The sequence below is a fragment of the Aplysia californica genome, unplaced genomic scaffold (assembly GCF_000002075.1).
Source record: "Aplysia californica isolate F4 #8 unplaced genomic scaffold, AplCal3.0 scaffold00334, whole genome shotgun sequence".
Lineage (NCBI taxonomy): Eukaryota > Metazoa > Mollusca > Gastropoda > Aplysiida > Aplysiidae > Aplysia > Aplysia californica.
This window is the reverse complement of record NW_004797604.1, coordinates 644,955-660,441: the sequence shown is the minus strand read 5'-3', so window position 1 is coordinate 660,441 and position 15,487 is coordinate 644,955. Positions and strand designations below refer to the sequence as shown.

Sequence of the window (15,487 nt, the reverse complement as noted above, 5' to 3'; positions counted from 1 at the left end):
CCAAGAGATTGATATAGACATGGGATTATCCATAAAGGGAATATTGACAAGGGATTGTCTTTAGCAGAGTTTGTTATAGACAGGATTGTCTACACCAAGAGATTGATATAGACATGGGATTATCCATAAAGGGAATATTGAAAAGGGATTGTCTTTAGCACAGTTTGTTATAGACAGGATTGTCTACACCAAGAGATTGATATAGACATGGGATTATCCATAAAGGGAATATTGACAAGGGATTGTCTTTAGCAGAGTTTGTTATAGACAGAGGATTGTCTACACCAAGAGAATGATATAGACGATGGATTGTTTATAGGAGATTATGATATTCTCTATAGCAGAGTATGGAATGAACAGAGAAATGTACTAAGCAGGGTGTAGTACTAAGCAGGGTGTAGTACTAAGCAGGGTGTAGTACTAAGCAGGGTGTAGTACTAATTTGTTTTGTGGGAAACAAAAGGAAAAAGGAACAAAAGAGATATTGTTATTGATGTTGTTGTGGTTAAGAGCATTGTAGTCAGATGATTGTTTATTTATGTAGGTAAAAGTTTGTTGACAATTACCAAGGGACTGAATGATGTCTTTGATGTGTATGTCTGTCGGAGGCGCGGTGACCTAAAGGCTCCCTCTTGGGCGGAGGTGTTGATCGACTCTACATGGAGTTCTCCAGCACCCCCCATCCCACACCCCCAACTGTTCTAGGCAGCCACTGTCAGTTTTTTTCATGCCTTTTCCATCTGCTTTTGTTTCTACTTGTGGGTGGTTGGAGGGTGCTCTGTTGTGATTTGCCTTTTCTTTCCTATCAAACATGATCTATCATCCTTATCTCCTTTCTTTTCATTGTTTGTTATTCTCTAGTAGACCACTAATCTTTGGCACTTATTTTGTATTGCAAGTACTGCAAAACTCTTACTAAAAGTCAAAACTTTCTACTTGAATGCTGACCTCTGTGTGTGTGTGCGTGTGTGCTTTCATTGTTTGCATGTGTGGGAAACTTGAACTCTCTGCATAGCTGCCAACCAGTACGTAAAAACGCATTAAATATCTTTTTGAGGGTGTGAGTGTGGACGTCTGTTTTTTGTATCTGAATTGACATGTTCACTGAACTTTCAAGACTGGATTTGCCAATAATTATTTGAAAATAAAGAAAGCCCATAAGTCAGTTGTAGAGATGTTTTTACAGGTTGAATTTATTGAATACTGAAAAGTGTTTGGAGTGGGGTTACTGTTACTTGGCTGATGCCTACCATGTTGAACCTCTGCGAGGGTAGATTGAATTTTTTTAATTGGAAAAAATTGGCAGCTATGCGATTGTTTGCATGTGTGGGGGACTTGAGCTTTGTGACTTTGGCGAGATATTTCTTGCTCCCCTCCCCCTTGTCATTCCTAGATGTCTTGGGGAACTAACACACTGACATCGCACACTTTGTTTTCCTCAATTTATGTTTTTTTGTTGTTGTTTTTTTTTCTTTAAGGAGGGGATGTAAACAGTTTGGTGAGGTTTACGTTAAGGCGGTGTATGTAAGTGCATGACATGTGGGACATGAGCACCTGTGTACTAAGAAACTTGGTTGTAGCACACACTCGTACTCCTAGATAATAGATAATTTCTAGTCACTATGGGTGGGTGGTTGATGGGTGCTCTGGTGTGATTTGCTTCTTCTTTTCCTATCAATCATCTATCGTCCTTATCTCTCTTCTTCTTTTTTTTTGTTTTTTTTGTTTTTTTTGTTTTGTTTACTCTCTTGTTACACCTCTAATCTTTGGCACTTACATGATCACCTAATTGTGTTGCAAGTGCTGTAAAACTAAAGCAGCCTGCTCTGATTGTTAATGCCAGGCTTTACTTAAAGATTTGGTAGAGGGGAATAATAGGCTCACCAGCGGTAGATATTGTATCATTATAAAAATAGAGCAGGGTGATGTTACTGTAGCATGAGTGGCTAGTATAGTCGCGGTATGAGATTGTGTTTTAGTCTAGTCATGGTGTGAGATAATGTGCTAGTCTAGTTGTGGTGTAGACGAAACTGCATGTGGTTTTCCTCATGAGGAGACTGCATGGAGATGGCGGCATCTTCGATCCACCGCATGTCACAATTGCTTACCAAAGCTCTGCTTTTCCCTTCATAGTTTTTGTCATCTTTTGGCCAAATCACTCAGTGGTAGTTGCTGTGTGTGTGCAAGCGTGTGTGTGTGTGTGTGTGTGTGCATGCACACGGGCATGTGTGTGTGTGTCTGTACTTGCCGTACACCTCACCAGCTGTTTCTGTTTGTCTGCTGCCTTGTTCCAAGATTCTGCTTGCTAATTCTATTTTGGTCTTTGTTGTCATTCTGTTGTTGCTGTGCTTTGCATGGTTTTTTAAAAAATTTACTAAAGCATGGTTGCTGTGGTTGAAAAATTTTTGTTTTGTTTACACATTCTCTATGACTTCTCACTCCTGCTAACACCAGAAGCTCTATAAGTTCCAAAAGCAAATGACTTGCATGGATTATGGCAAGGTTGAAGTGAAGCCCTCATGCAATCACTGAGTGGACATCTCATGACATTGAGCAGCAAATAGAACATGTTTTTCCAAGAAAGACTAACTCTCATTTTCTTACGCTTAAAGTAACTGCTGAAAGCTTGTAGAAAGATTGCTTGTACTAAAATAGGGTAGTGGTAAAATTGTTTGTAATGTAAGAGGGATGGACTGGAAGGATTTTTCCAATGTTGTTAGCACAGCTTGCAGAGAGGTGAGGAGGCATTGCCTGTGTGGGACTAGAGGATTGATGTATTCATTTTCCTGCTAATTTTGTGTGATCTGTACTACTAGTTGTTGTTTTTGGTGGAGTTCCACGATATTTACTCATTCTTCAGATGTGCTGTTTGATCAAGCAATCTCCTAGCCTTCCAATTGGTGTGAGTGACTTGGTCAGGGCAGAGTACCGGGTTGACAAGGGCTTCTGTAATCTGTCTCTGGCTCAGTTTAGGCAAGTTTGGACACAATGTTTGATCAAACAGTGGCATGTTACCGTCTGACTACCCATGCACATAGACAAGCGTGATGATGGTTGAGGTTCACAACCAACAAGCAAGACTCACCTGGCACTTGCCACTTATGCCTGTGACTTTTCTCAAATGTTCATGGCATATCTGTTTTTGTGGCCATAGCTTTAGTATTATTATTGACCTGTACTTAGACTCCTGGGTTTTTTTTGACCCTCCAGATTTCTTATAAACATTTGACGAGAATAAACTTTTGACTGATGAATAATATGTCTTGCTCAGAAAACTTCTGAAATGACATTTTCCAGTTTTAAATACTTAACAAAATTTTATATATGAAAATTGGGCATGATGATTAGAAAGAGGTCTTCCTTGTGCTAGTGAGGATCCTGTAGAGTTGCTAGTAGTCCTTGGTAGTGCATGGGTAGCCAGGTGGCTGGCTGGTTCTGCTGAGAAGCTCAGGAAAAGCCAACTGTAAGGGAAATTAGGAGAAATTAGCTTAATGTAAAGCCCAAGATGTTGATACAGAACTCTGTGTAGAGACTAATTCACAATTGTAAGAAACATTTTTGTTTAGTAAACACTGTTTGGACATTCCTTCTGGCCAGCTGTAGAGCCACTCTTTTTTATTTTAAACTGACCAAAAAACCACTAAAGAGATGGCTATATCACAGTTCAGTATTTTTAAATCAGGTCATCACCCCCCATACTTCATGTGATGTCATGAAATGTCCGTATCAGGCCAGGTAGACATTTTGGTGCTCGGTGTTGAGAGTGCAGACTGTTGGCTTTTCTCTGAGTTTGTCCGCCGTGCAGGTTGTTGATATTTTCATGTGATTTTTGTTGTTGTGTCACTGCAGCACATCTTTTCTCTTTTGTTTCTTGCTTTCAGTGCGTAACCCTGTTAGTGTGAATGTAGGTCCTCAGCTGCCTCCCCCCCCGCCGGTCGAGCCTTTAGCTCACACGCCTACGCTCCGACAGCGCCTGCTGGAGCCGCCGCGTCTATCTTTACAAACACCAATTGTCCACGCAGGTGCCGCCTCTTCGTCCTCCTCTCCCAGCCCCCTCCCGGCCAGGGGCAAAAGTGGGGGGCCGGGTGGCACAGGGACTCAGCACCCTGGTGCTACCGGCACTCCAAGGTTTGCAGGAACACCCTACGCCAAAGTTGTCAAGTCCACGGGCAAAGCGTCCGTGGGGATGGGTGGTCAGACGCCCGTGTCTGTGGTGAGGAAAGGCATATCCTCCAGCCTGGCCTCCAGACTCCAGACGAGTGAACAGCGTGGGGCCAGCCCCCTGCCACAGCACAGGCTGGCGACCTCCACCCCCACGGCACAGACTGGCTCAGGGCCCAGCAGCACGGTCCTGGCCAATGTGTGCCACCAGCCGGCAGGCCACAGCGCGGCACAAACCTTCCCCTCGCTCACCCATGCCCTGCAGGCTGAGCAGAATGGCCCTGATGGGGCGCCGTCGGTAAAGAGCCTGTTGGCCAAGAAACTGTCGCAGGCTGTCCCCGATCAGGAGTCTGTCCTGGGCCTACCGGCCTCCTACCCGGCCACTTCTCACCTGGCCACGGACTCCCACAACCCGTTCAGCACGATGAGTCCGCAGGCCCCATCCTATGAGCAAGTGACGGCCACCACGGTGATGGCGCCACCCTCCAGCCTCCCGGCGGTGCTCAGCTCTAGTCAGGCTGGTCAGCAACACCACCACCACATGGCTTCGTCCACCCAACAAAACCGTCCAAGTCCCACTGTCCCCTCATCTGTACCCAATGTGGCTCCCATGTCGCACTCGCTATCAAAACCCTGGCCCACGGCCGCCGTCCCCTCCTCCACAGCGCCACAAGCGGTGCACGCGGCAGGTTCTCTAGTGCTGCCAAACTCTCAGAATTGCCAGCAGAGACGTGCTGTAGTTGCTCAAGGCACCCAGTCTGCCCACATTGCACAGACGCTGGTCTCTACTGGCCCACGACCTTCTGCTCATGTGACGGGTCAGCCCGGTGGGCTAGTGGTTCAAGGCAGTGGCACGGTGGTCACCATGGCTCAGAGAACCTCGAGTGTACCTTCGACCTGTGTCCAGCAGCCAGTAGCACAGCATACAGCCATCCAACAGCAGCTGTTGGGACCAGCGCAGCAGCCACACCCACAGGCTATGACCAACAGTGGCTCTGCTGGCATTCCCCAGCAACAGCACCAACTCCAGCCCCAAATACAACACCAGCCCCTGCAGACTGTGGCCACGGGGGTACAGCAGAGCCTGAGCTCTCCCCACACAGCGGCCCTCCTAGCCCAGTCTCAGCCCCAGAGCAGCGCGCCCGTACAGCAAACCGTCAGCTCTGCCGTGACCTCTGCCCTGCCCGGTGCCTTTGTGTCCCCCTCCCCTCCCTTGGCCGCGGCTGTGGGCGTGAATCACATGATGAGAAATCCGTCCAGCATGCTAGTGGCCAACCACCAGCCGGGCTGCTCCCCGCACACCTCCAGCACGGTCACTGTTGTGTCGGGCAGCAGTTCCCTGCCGGGGGTGGCCTTGACCCAGTCTATCTCCTCCCCGGCGGTGGCTGCGCTCCTCACCTCCACCACGCAGCAGCCCTCTCAGATGATTATCTCTGCTCCGGTCATCGCCAACCCTCCCATGGTACAGCAGCGGCCGGCAACGGTAACTGGCCAGGTACCCACCACGCTGGTCATTCAAACACCCCCTGGCACGATTGTCATGCAGCCTCGTCAGTTGTTGGTTCAGGGCAATGGCACCACGACATTCGGCTCCATCCAGCAGACGGGCCAGGGAGGGACGGTCTCTTTCATTGTCCCGCCACAGTATCGTCAGAACTCCTCTGTGACAGTGCAGGGTTTGAACATCATCCAGCCGCAAGCCAATGTGGGTGTGATGCCATCCATCGCGCTGACCAATGCCAGTGGTGGACAGTCCCAGGCCCAGAACATCTTGCAGACCGCCCAGGTGCAACAAAACATCCTCCAAGCTGCCCCCAGCACACCCCAGCCAGCTGTGGGCACAGCGCTCTCCAACCAGCTGGGGCCTCGCCAGATTGTCCTCACTCGCAACCCTACCACGTTGCCAGTGGGCATGCAGATTTCCTCGGTGCAGGCGACCTATGCGGGCAACGCCTCCAACTTGTGCATTGCTCAAGCCCAGCAGCCGTCGAGCTACGTCATCCAACCATCCTCCATCGTGTCATCGAACTTGCCCCTGGCCTCGGGTTCCTTGACCCCCTCGAGCCACACAGTGGCGGTCAACATTCCCCAAGGACAGCAACAAGCAAGTGTTCCACCCAGTGTGCAGCTGCTCCAGCAGCAAAGCTCAAACTGTGTAGAATCTCAGTGTGTGGTCAGATCTGAGCCCAGTTCTCTACACAACCAACAGATGGGCCAACACCTCCCCTCCTCAGCTCTGGTCAGTGACGGTCAGAAACCGCAGCAGACCCTGGCCCAGCAAGCCATCCTGGCATCTCAGTGCAACGGTGTGAGCCATGACACCAACGGCATCCTGGGATCACCAGAGTCTGTTTCCTCAGACTACCCTCCGTCCCCCGTGTCGTCGAGTGGGGTGGGCTCGGACCGCGAGTTCCCCAATGGCAAACTGACAGACTCGGACAGAGACATGTTCTTGAAGAAGACTGATGTGGCCAAGTTTGTGGACAAAACTTGTAAAACGAACGGCTTTATTCATTCCTGGGACTCGAGTGTTCAGCATGAGAAACAAGACGTCAAGGCTAGCTCAAACGGACCCACAGTCCATGTGGCTGCTCATAATATTCCTATGTCTGCACAATCAGGGGGTTTAGTCAACGGCTGTGTGGCCGACAACTCTCCCAATTTTAGCACCCCCAACCAGCAGCAGCATAATGTGCAGGTGGTAAACGCCAACGGCAACGCCTCGGTGCACGCACAGCCCACTCCCACGCCCCAGCCCCAGCCTCAGCCGGTGGTCAGCCAGGTACAGCACAGGCAAGTCATTGGCACACCGCAGCAGATCCAGAAGCACCAACAACAGCAGCAGCAGCAACAGCAACAACAACAGCAGCAGCAGCAACAGAAGGCCTCCGCCTCACAGCTACCTCAGCCCCCAGCCACGGGTCCCAAACACATCCAGGCAGGGGCCACAGGCTTCCTGCAGCACCACCAGAGCCACGCCCCCCAGCGACCCCGCATCTCCACGCTGCCCTCGCCTGCCAACATGGCCGCGCACAACTCCAAGGACACCAATGGTCCGTTGCTGGAGCAGCGAGCCAAGCCCTCGCTGGTCCCAGGCCAGGGCACGCAGACCCAAACCTTCACACCCGCAGGGGCCAAGAAGAAACTTCCACTGAGAGGGGGTCGGGTCGAGGCCCCCACGCCTCCGGTGCAGGTGCAGGCGCAGGACAAGCTGGTGCTGAGGGCGCGGGTCAAGAGGAAAGGTGGGGAGGGTCCCAGTTCGACAGCTGGTCCCAGTGGTCCTGCGCAGCCGGTGCTGGAGTACATGTGTGAGTGGGGAGCCTGTCGCAGGTGAGCTCTAGACCTACCCGCTACAGCCCTAGCTCCTTGGAAGTTATAGTTGTAGAGGTAGCAGCGGGGGGATTTGTTGCCATATCTCAGACACACCCACACATGCATGCACATGCGCTTACACATGTACACATACACACGCACACAAAATTCATTTTCTCTTTGTCATGTATGTCCTTGTATACTTAAATTCACACACTCTTACACATACACACACTCTCTTCTCACTCACATTTACACTAACACATATACACTCTTTTCTCTCACTCACATGTACATTTAAACATACACACACTTTTTCATGTACATGCACACTTAAATTTACATACACTTTTTTTACTCGCATGCAATTTACTTGTGCGCGTGCTCTCTTCTCACTCAGGTTCACTTACACGTACACACACACACACACACTTTTCTGGCAGTTTGCCTGCGATTTCTAAAGGCTCACAAGAGCAACAAACTCGCTGCAGACACACACTCGTCTCATTCAGGCACATTTACACGTACACACATTCTTCCCATTCAGGCACATTTACACGTACACACACACTCTTCTCACTCATGTGTACTCTGTACTCTCTTTTTTGTTTCCCACTTACACACACCATTCTGCCTGTGCTCACCCACCTTTTCTTGCTCAGCACATACAGGCATAGCAATTTAAAAGCGGACTCATTAAACCACGCACACAGCAATACACAGGCACTGTGTACACACAAACAGGGCTACGCACCATGACTGCACACGTATATATACTCTCTCTCTCTCTCTCTCTCTCTCTCTCTCTCTCTCTCTCTCTCTCTCTCTTTCTCTCCCCCTCCCTCTATTTCTCACATGCGCACACACACACACTCACAATCACGCACACTGTAAGTCTACCCCTACAAGGGAAAATTAGAAAAATTTTTAATAAGTCAATGTTTTTTTTTCTGTTCTATGTCATGTTCACGTCCATGGCAATGTGTATACTGTCTATTGTATAATTGAAAACTAAACCTAAAATAGAGCTTTCTGTGCCCACAGGTGTTTCAACAGTGCCCGCCTGGTGTTCCTGCATGTGTTCCGCCAACACTTGCCCAGCGCGGCGGAGAGCTCGTGCCAGTGGGCCGCTTGTGAGAAGCTGACACGCAAACGATGGTCGCTGGTCTCGCACATACAGGTTAGTGATGGGTTTTTTTTTTGGTTTCTTTGGTCAGGTTTGGGGAGTTGTTTGTGAGACATGTTGGTTTGTGGGCGGATGGTTTGCAGGTGCTCTGGTGTGGTTTGCTTTTTTTTCCTATCAAAAATCTGTCATCCTGTTCTCTTCTTTTTTGTGTGTTTGTTAAGTTACTTTCTTGTAACTTCTGTAATCTTCGGTACTTAAATATATTATCTTATTGTGTTGCCAATACCATAAAACTTTTATTAAAACTAAAAACTGGAACACGTTTGTGCAAATCCTGCACCACACAGAAGTATCTGGTCAGCATCGTTCCAGTCACAGGACTTCCAATTATTTGGAGGATAGTAGGTGGTTGGTGGGTGCTCTAGTGTGGTTTGCTCCTTTTTGCTCTATCAAACATATATCATCCTTATCTCTCATCTTATTTTTTTGTTCGTTACCCTCTTAGTAACTTCTTGAATCTTCAGCACTTGTATGACCTTTTTGTGTTGAAAGTGCCGTAAAAACGGTTAAAACTTCGATTAAGTGTAAAGTATTGAGTTATGGTTTCCCTTGTTGGTTCCAGGACCAGCACTGCTCGGAGATGGCCATGCGGACTGCCTGCCAGCGAAGGTTTGCCGTCCAACAACAACAACAGGGGAACACATCTGTGCCCACCCCGCCCGCCCCTCCCCAGCCCATGATCTACCCCCCGGATGCGGCCATGCAGGCCATCAGAAGGTTCTCCATAAAGCCTCCCTACTCAGAGTTTGCTGTAAGTACACTGGACAAACACCTGCTGGTAGCTCAGTAGCTGTCCCTTAATTCTGCCTGTCTATAAAAATCTATGAAATTCTCTTATGGACACCCCGGGAAAAGGGACCATCCATGGCCACATTTTTTATCATGCATTTCTATCCTTTTCTTTCTGCCTGGCTTTGTCTTCTTAAAAAAACACCAAAATCACTTTGAAAATTGTTACAAAATCCAGGAGAAAACATGGAAAAAACAAACAGGAAATTTTTTCTCCTTGATGAGTAGAAACTGTGTTAACCCTTAGAGTGCTGACTTCTTTCCCCTTATATTTTCCCTCTGTGCTGAATTTATTTTGGAAAAATGCCAGATTTGCACATACGCTTTTTTTTGGCTAAAAACTTTTTTGTGGGTCAAAATTGCTAATAAAGGTAAGAATAAAAGTTTTAGAATATTGAAAGTTCTTTATGAATATGTGAAGCAAAAAGTATTTTGTGAAGTTATTGTTGTAGTAGTGGTGTTGGAAATGACTGAATAAAACTGCCGGTTCATTAGATCTCTAGATCTAGACCAGAGTCTAGATGCTTCGTAGGCCTAAGTTATATCCCACAAAGTGTTAACACATTACACCCTAAGGGCCTGGACGGGAAGTCCATTGTTAGATCCTAAGCAAGGGGAAAGAACCCACCTCCCCTGAATACTAGCCTTTAAAAAACACATTTTAAAAATACTAAACAAATTCCAAAAATCCTGAAAAAATAAAAGTTAAAAAGAAAACTGAATGTAGTTTCAGAAAAATATAACTTTATGTATGCGCAAACTGTTGGAAATTTTCTCACTTTAGTTCAATCGGGGTGTCCGACCCGTCACTCTCACTCTCAGCCTCGCGGTCGGGCCCTAGATCTAAATTCTATAATTTCTCCGTCTGATCAATCGGAATCGCCCCAAACTCTTCCTACAACGTTTTCATCAAAATCTGAGCCATCTGATTTTGTCACATGCTCGTTTTTGCTCAAATCCATCGTTATTTCCGTTTTCGAACTCAATTGTGTCGCTTTTCAACAAGTCGAGGCACTTTCGAAGTGTCGGTAACGCGATCGCACTTCGATCAGCTCTAATACTAAAACTACTAGCCCGAAAAATTTAGTTTCGGTATCAAACGAAAGAAGAAACTTTTTGCTATACTATGCAAATCAAAATCCCGGCCCCAGAGTCTCGTCAAGGCGAGACTTTCGTTTCTAAAGACGCTGGGTCGGCGCGGGCGAGTCAGGGTGGAGCGCGTAAGGGAATTCCCGGGCGAGTTAGGGTGTAATGTGTTAACTCTAGCATCAAAACCCTCGAAATCATCTTCCGATTCAAGGAAAATATGCTGAATCTGATGGGACACTATTTTCATGTTTGTCGCGGGTCGCAATCGCGAATTTTCAGACTTCACAGTCACTCGACTTCAACGTGAAACATAAAACTCCTCGCGCCTCGATCGAAACACGTGACAAGAAAAATGGCGGGCGAAATCAATTCTGCGTAGCCTACCAGCCAGCAGTATAAAAATTAGTACTTCGTTCTTTTCGTATATCGCGTTATACTATGCCAATATCTATCGGTCGCGATCAGCACTTTACGGAAGTTCGGGCCGTCGCGACCGTTCGCGATCAGCACTCTAAGGGTTAAGTACCCTACCCTGGCTAGAGAGCTGACAACAATCATGTGGTTTTTATGAGGACTAATGAACACTCCATGGGTGTGTTGTAGCAAGTGCCAGAACAGTGTTAAAATAGATGTAGTGTTCTTACAAAATACTGGCTGGCTATCCCTCCAGGAGATCCCCAGACTGTTTATTTTGGCTGGTCCAGGAACACCATGTGGTAAATCTCCGTAATTACAGAAAGATTTGAGAACAGTTGGGATTCAGATGTTACACAAGTTGACTCTTACTTATGTGCCATTGTAGGGTACTGCATCAGTGCTCCACCGGTTGCTTTTTGTTGATGTTGTTTCCTTGAACGAAAAGATATATATAAAATGTTACAAAGTTTTTGCCTCCTTTTCTTTTCGACAGGATCAAAGAGAGGGACCTGTCTCCAAACATATACGTTTGACCGCTGCCCTCATCCTTAGGAACATTTGCAAGTGCTCCTCTCACGGGAGAAGGTAGGTTTGGCCCGGTCCTAGGGTTGTGGGTGATGTTGACACTGTTGTTCCACTTCGGGGGGGGGGGCTCTGTTGTACATTCTCTCTCTCTCTCCTTAAACAATTGACCAAGCTCTGTTGGTGGATGGTTGGCGATTGCTTTGGTGTGGCTTGCTCCTTTTATCCTATCAAACATCTATCGTCTTTATCTGTCCTAGTGGGTGGTTGATGGGTGCTCTGGTGTGGTTTGCTCCTTCTTTCCTATCAAACAACTATCGTCCTTATCTCCCCTCCTGTTTTGTGTTTGTTACTCTCTTGTAACACCTCTAATCTTCGGCTCTTATATGACCTTATTGTGTTGCAAGTGCCGTAAAACTCGCTAAAACTAAACTTATCTCTCCTAGTTTTTTAGTTTTTGTTTGTTACTCTCTTCTAACACCAAATCTTTGGCACTTGTTTGACCCTATTGTGTTGCTTGTGCCATAGAAGTCAAATTAAACTAAAACTGAAGGCCCCCCCCCCCGAAAATTGATGAAGCTCTGTGATATATTCTCTCGCTCTTTAGACAATTGACCAAGCTTGTAGGTTCTCTCTCACTTTGTGGTGGGTGAGTGCTCTGGTGGGGTTTGCTCCTTCTTTCCAGTCAAACATCTGTTGTCCTTATCCCTCCTCCTTTTTTGTGTGTTGCTCTCTTGTAAAATTTCGAATGTTCTGCACTTAAATGACCTAATTGTGTTGCAAATGCCTTAAAACTCTTTCTGAAGTTTAAACTAAAGCTCTGTGGTAGATCCCCCGGGACAGTGCCACTGACTGAAGTGTCTTTAGGCCGTTCCCAAAGGGGGACATTTCTCGATCTAAAGCACAGTAGAATTGTAAATGGGCTGATCCAACACTGTCGTGCTCATAACTGCCTGAACTACAACAGGGCACTGCTGCTTTTTCTTCTTTCCTAATCCTTACTATCATCATTATCCTCTACTTCTTTTGTATGTTTGTCACACTCTTGTGACCTGCTATTTCTGGGGTGCCTTGATAGTCGAAGCAGACTTTATGCTGTTGAAGCTAGAGAGGTGAGCAGAGTAGGTCTGATTCCCTGTAAGGACTTATCTGTTGACATCCACCCCTTGGCGCTCATATGACCTTATGCAATTGTGAGCGCCTTAAAACCTCTACTAAAACTAAAAAAAGCTTTGTGGTATGTTCTCTTTCTCCTAAGACAACTGATGGAGCTCTGTTGTACTCATCTCTCTCCTTACACTTATTAAGCTTGTATTTTGTCTCTCCCCTCTGACTAACCAAGCTCTGTTGTACGCTCTCTCTCTCCCCTCAAACTTAACAAAGCTCTGTAGCACGTTCTCTCTCTCTCTCTCTCTCTCTCTCTCTCTCTCTCTCTCCCCCCCCCTCTCTCTCTCTCTCTCTCTCTCCCCCCCCCTCTCTCTCTCTCTCTCTCTCTCTCTCTCTCTCTCTCTCTCTCTCTCTCTCTCCTCTCTCTCTCTCTCTCTCTCTCTCTCTCTCTCTCTCTCTCTCTCTCTCTCTCCACCAAGCTCTGTTGTACGTTTTCCCTCTCTCTTTTTTCAGACCAGTCAAGCTCTGTTGTACGTTGTCTCTCTCCTGAGACTAACCATGCTTGTACATTCTCTCTCTTCACAGACTAATCAAGCGCCATGAACAAGAGCTGAGCTACAACACGATGAACGCAGTGGAAGCCTCCACGGCCTTGTCTCACTGCCTCTGGGAGATCAGCCAGTGCTGCGAACAGGCCCCTCCTGGCTACTGCAAGTCATGATGACCTGAGGGGGCCTGGACTGACCGGTTACTGCCCTCTCACATTGGCCCTCACACATTGGGGCATTGGTGAAAAGCTGTGTGTTGACTAGTGTGTCCCCGCACCTATAGGACGGGGAACTGTGCTGTCGCGCCTTGCTGCAGCTTTCCGAGTGTAAGTGTAGGGTCTGTGCAAGAAACGTTGACACGTGTAGCGTGTAGTGAAGTGTCTTGCCCCGGAGCCTGAGGTCACCAGCGCAACACAAGTCATTGTGTGAGACACTGTTGCTTCCTGCATACACACATTCCATTTCTAGCTGTGGCTGCTGTGCTCCGAAACAAATGACCCTGATGGCTCTGGTTTGAACTGCTTAACTTGTTGATATACAGAATCAAAAGTGCAAAAATGTTCTGAGTGGAATCAGATGTGTATAGCGGATCAAACTGAGAACCACACAGGAATGACGCAGGGATGTTTGACGGACTGTCAGTAATTAGATGTTGTGCCAGTAAGATCGTAAAACCCTGTTGAACTGACCATGTTATGGGGGTGTGGGGAGGGGGGGATTGTTTGTGTACTGCTGTTGATGAGATGGGAGTGAGCGCTACGGGTAACTATGCTGTACCAGCCAGCATCCCTTGTCCTGAGGGAGGGAGGGAGGGAGGGTTGGAGTGGGGGGAGGGGGTGCTGAGCTGTGTGCCACTGAGAATTTGGGCAGAGATGGACCTTGATGAAGTGCGTGCTTGATTTGTCTATAAAAAGTGTGTGCTAGATTTGTTTATTGGAAGTATGGGTTTGATTTGTTTATTGCAACCGTGTGCTTGATTTGTTTATTGGAAGGCATGGTGTCTGTTGTCTCTGTAAATTAAGTTTTTTTGTATTTTGTGTGTTGTTTTTGGGTTTGTTTTTGTTGCCATCTGAAATGGTGTAAATACAAAAGTTACCAGCTAGTGAATGCATTGCTCTTGTGGGTGAACATTTTTTGTTATGACATAGTACAGTTTAACTGGTTGGGATATGGAGGAGGTTTTTGTAAGGACATATGAGGGTTCTGCTGATTGGGATGTGGAGCACATGTGAAGACATATAGAGCCCGGCGGTTTGTTGTGCATTAACCATCTCATGTGCCATGATATTGATGGGCCCAAAGCTCACTGGCTGTACAAACTTGCTGTGTGCTTGTATTGACCGAACCTCTCCCTTTGCACCTCGCTTTTTCTACTTTGTAACTCGTCATAGTTGCGTGAGTGGATGGGTGGAAGGTGGACACTATCTTATGCTCTGATGTTTTCAGGTTCCCAAGTGGCTCGCTCTGGTGTCTGCGGTGTAGATGTAAGGCACTTCGCTGTCGCCCTCAGGAGACCGTAGTTTGGTTTCCGAGAGTGGATACAATTTTTATTGAGTTTCTCAGTCTTTCTGCTGGGATATTGTATCTCTATTAGCCCGGGTTGGGCATGACAGGTCGGATCTGAAGCCTGCCTCCTTAGTGATCTAAATTGTGTCAATGGGACTTAAAAACACCTTTTTAACGGCGACTTCTTATGAAACTGTCTCCAGCGAGAGAATGGGGGAAGTTGTTGCCTGATGAGTGGCAGTGTGCAGCGGGCCACAGATGGCACACAGTACTGGGCCCTCGGAGCATCATTTCTTGCCAGTTCCTGAATGTGTTCTCTGAGACTGTTCATTTTGTCCTGTGGGTTCTGTTTCTGTCAAGTGGTAAATAACGCGAAAATATGCATTTGTGTCACGAGCTGGTGAAATCAGGCGTTCGTCAGTTTTTAGGCATATGGAGTTATTGGTATCATCTTAAGGTTTGTTCAGTTGTCTTGTTTTTGATGACCAAATACCCATCTGTCTTGAAGTAGAAGTTGATATATTTGGGATGGAATGAGGTGTTGGTCATGTGGTGTTAAAGGTAAGAATAGCGAGAAAATGGCCACCAAAGTTTACCTACTTCCCAAGCTTGAGTGTTCTTGGAAACTGCAAGTTTATGCATTTTTTGCATTTGATTAACATTTTTCATTGAAATACATACAGAAATGTTGGGTTTTTTAAATAATCGTAAAAGATGTTGACGACACCCACCCACCCAAGATAAAAATTACCTGAGGGGAAAAAATGTCGGATTCTTTGATCTCATTATTTTGATGAGCGCCTGATTTCAACATGAAGTCACATACTTTTATTTGCATTTATTTACGTTG

The 15,487-nt window shown here is 47.0% G+C and overlaps 1 protein-coding gene across 1 annotated transcript in view; it reads left to right on the top strand.

Moving 5' to 3' along the window:
• Window positions 1-14,712, top strand: part of LOC101852338 (AT-rich interactive domain-containing protein 2) — a gene marked incomplete at its 3' end in the record, with an annotated part of 42,038 nt that extends 27,326 nt beyond the window's left edge. The window contains 5 exon segments of the mRNA XM_013085011.2: window positions 3,882-7,491; window positions 8,518-8,653; window positions 9,222-9,410; window positions 11,448-11,539; window positions 13,169-14,712. Coding sequence (XP_012940465.1) covers window positions 3,882-7,491; window positions 8,518-8,653; window positions 9,222-9,410; window positions 11,448-11,539; window positions 13,169-13,304 — 4,163 coding nt within the window.
• Window positions 14,713-15,487: the final 775 nt, after the last annotated feature.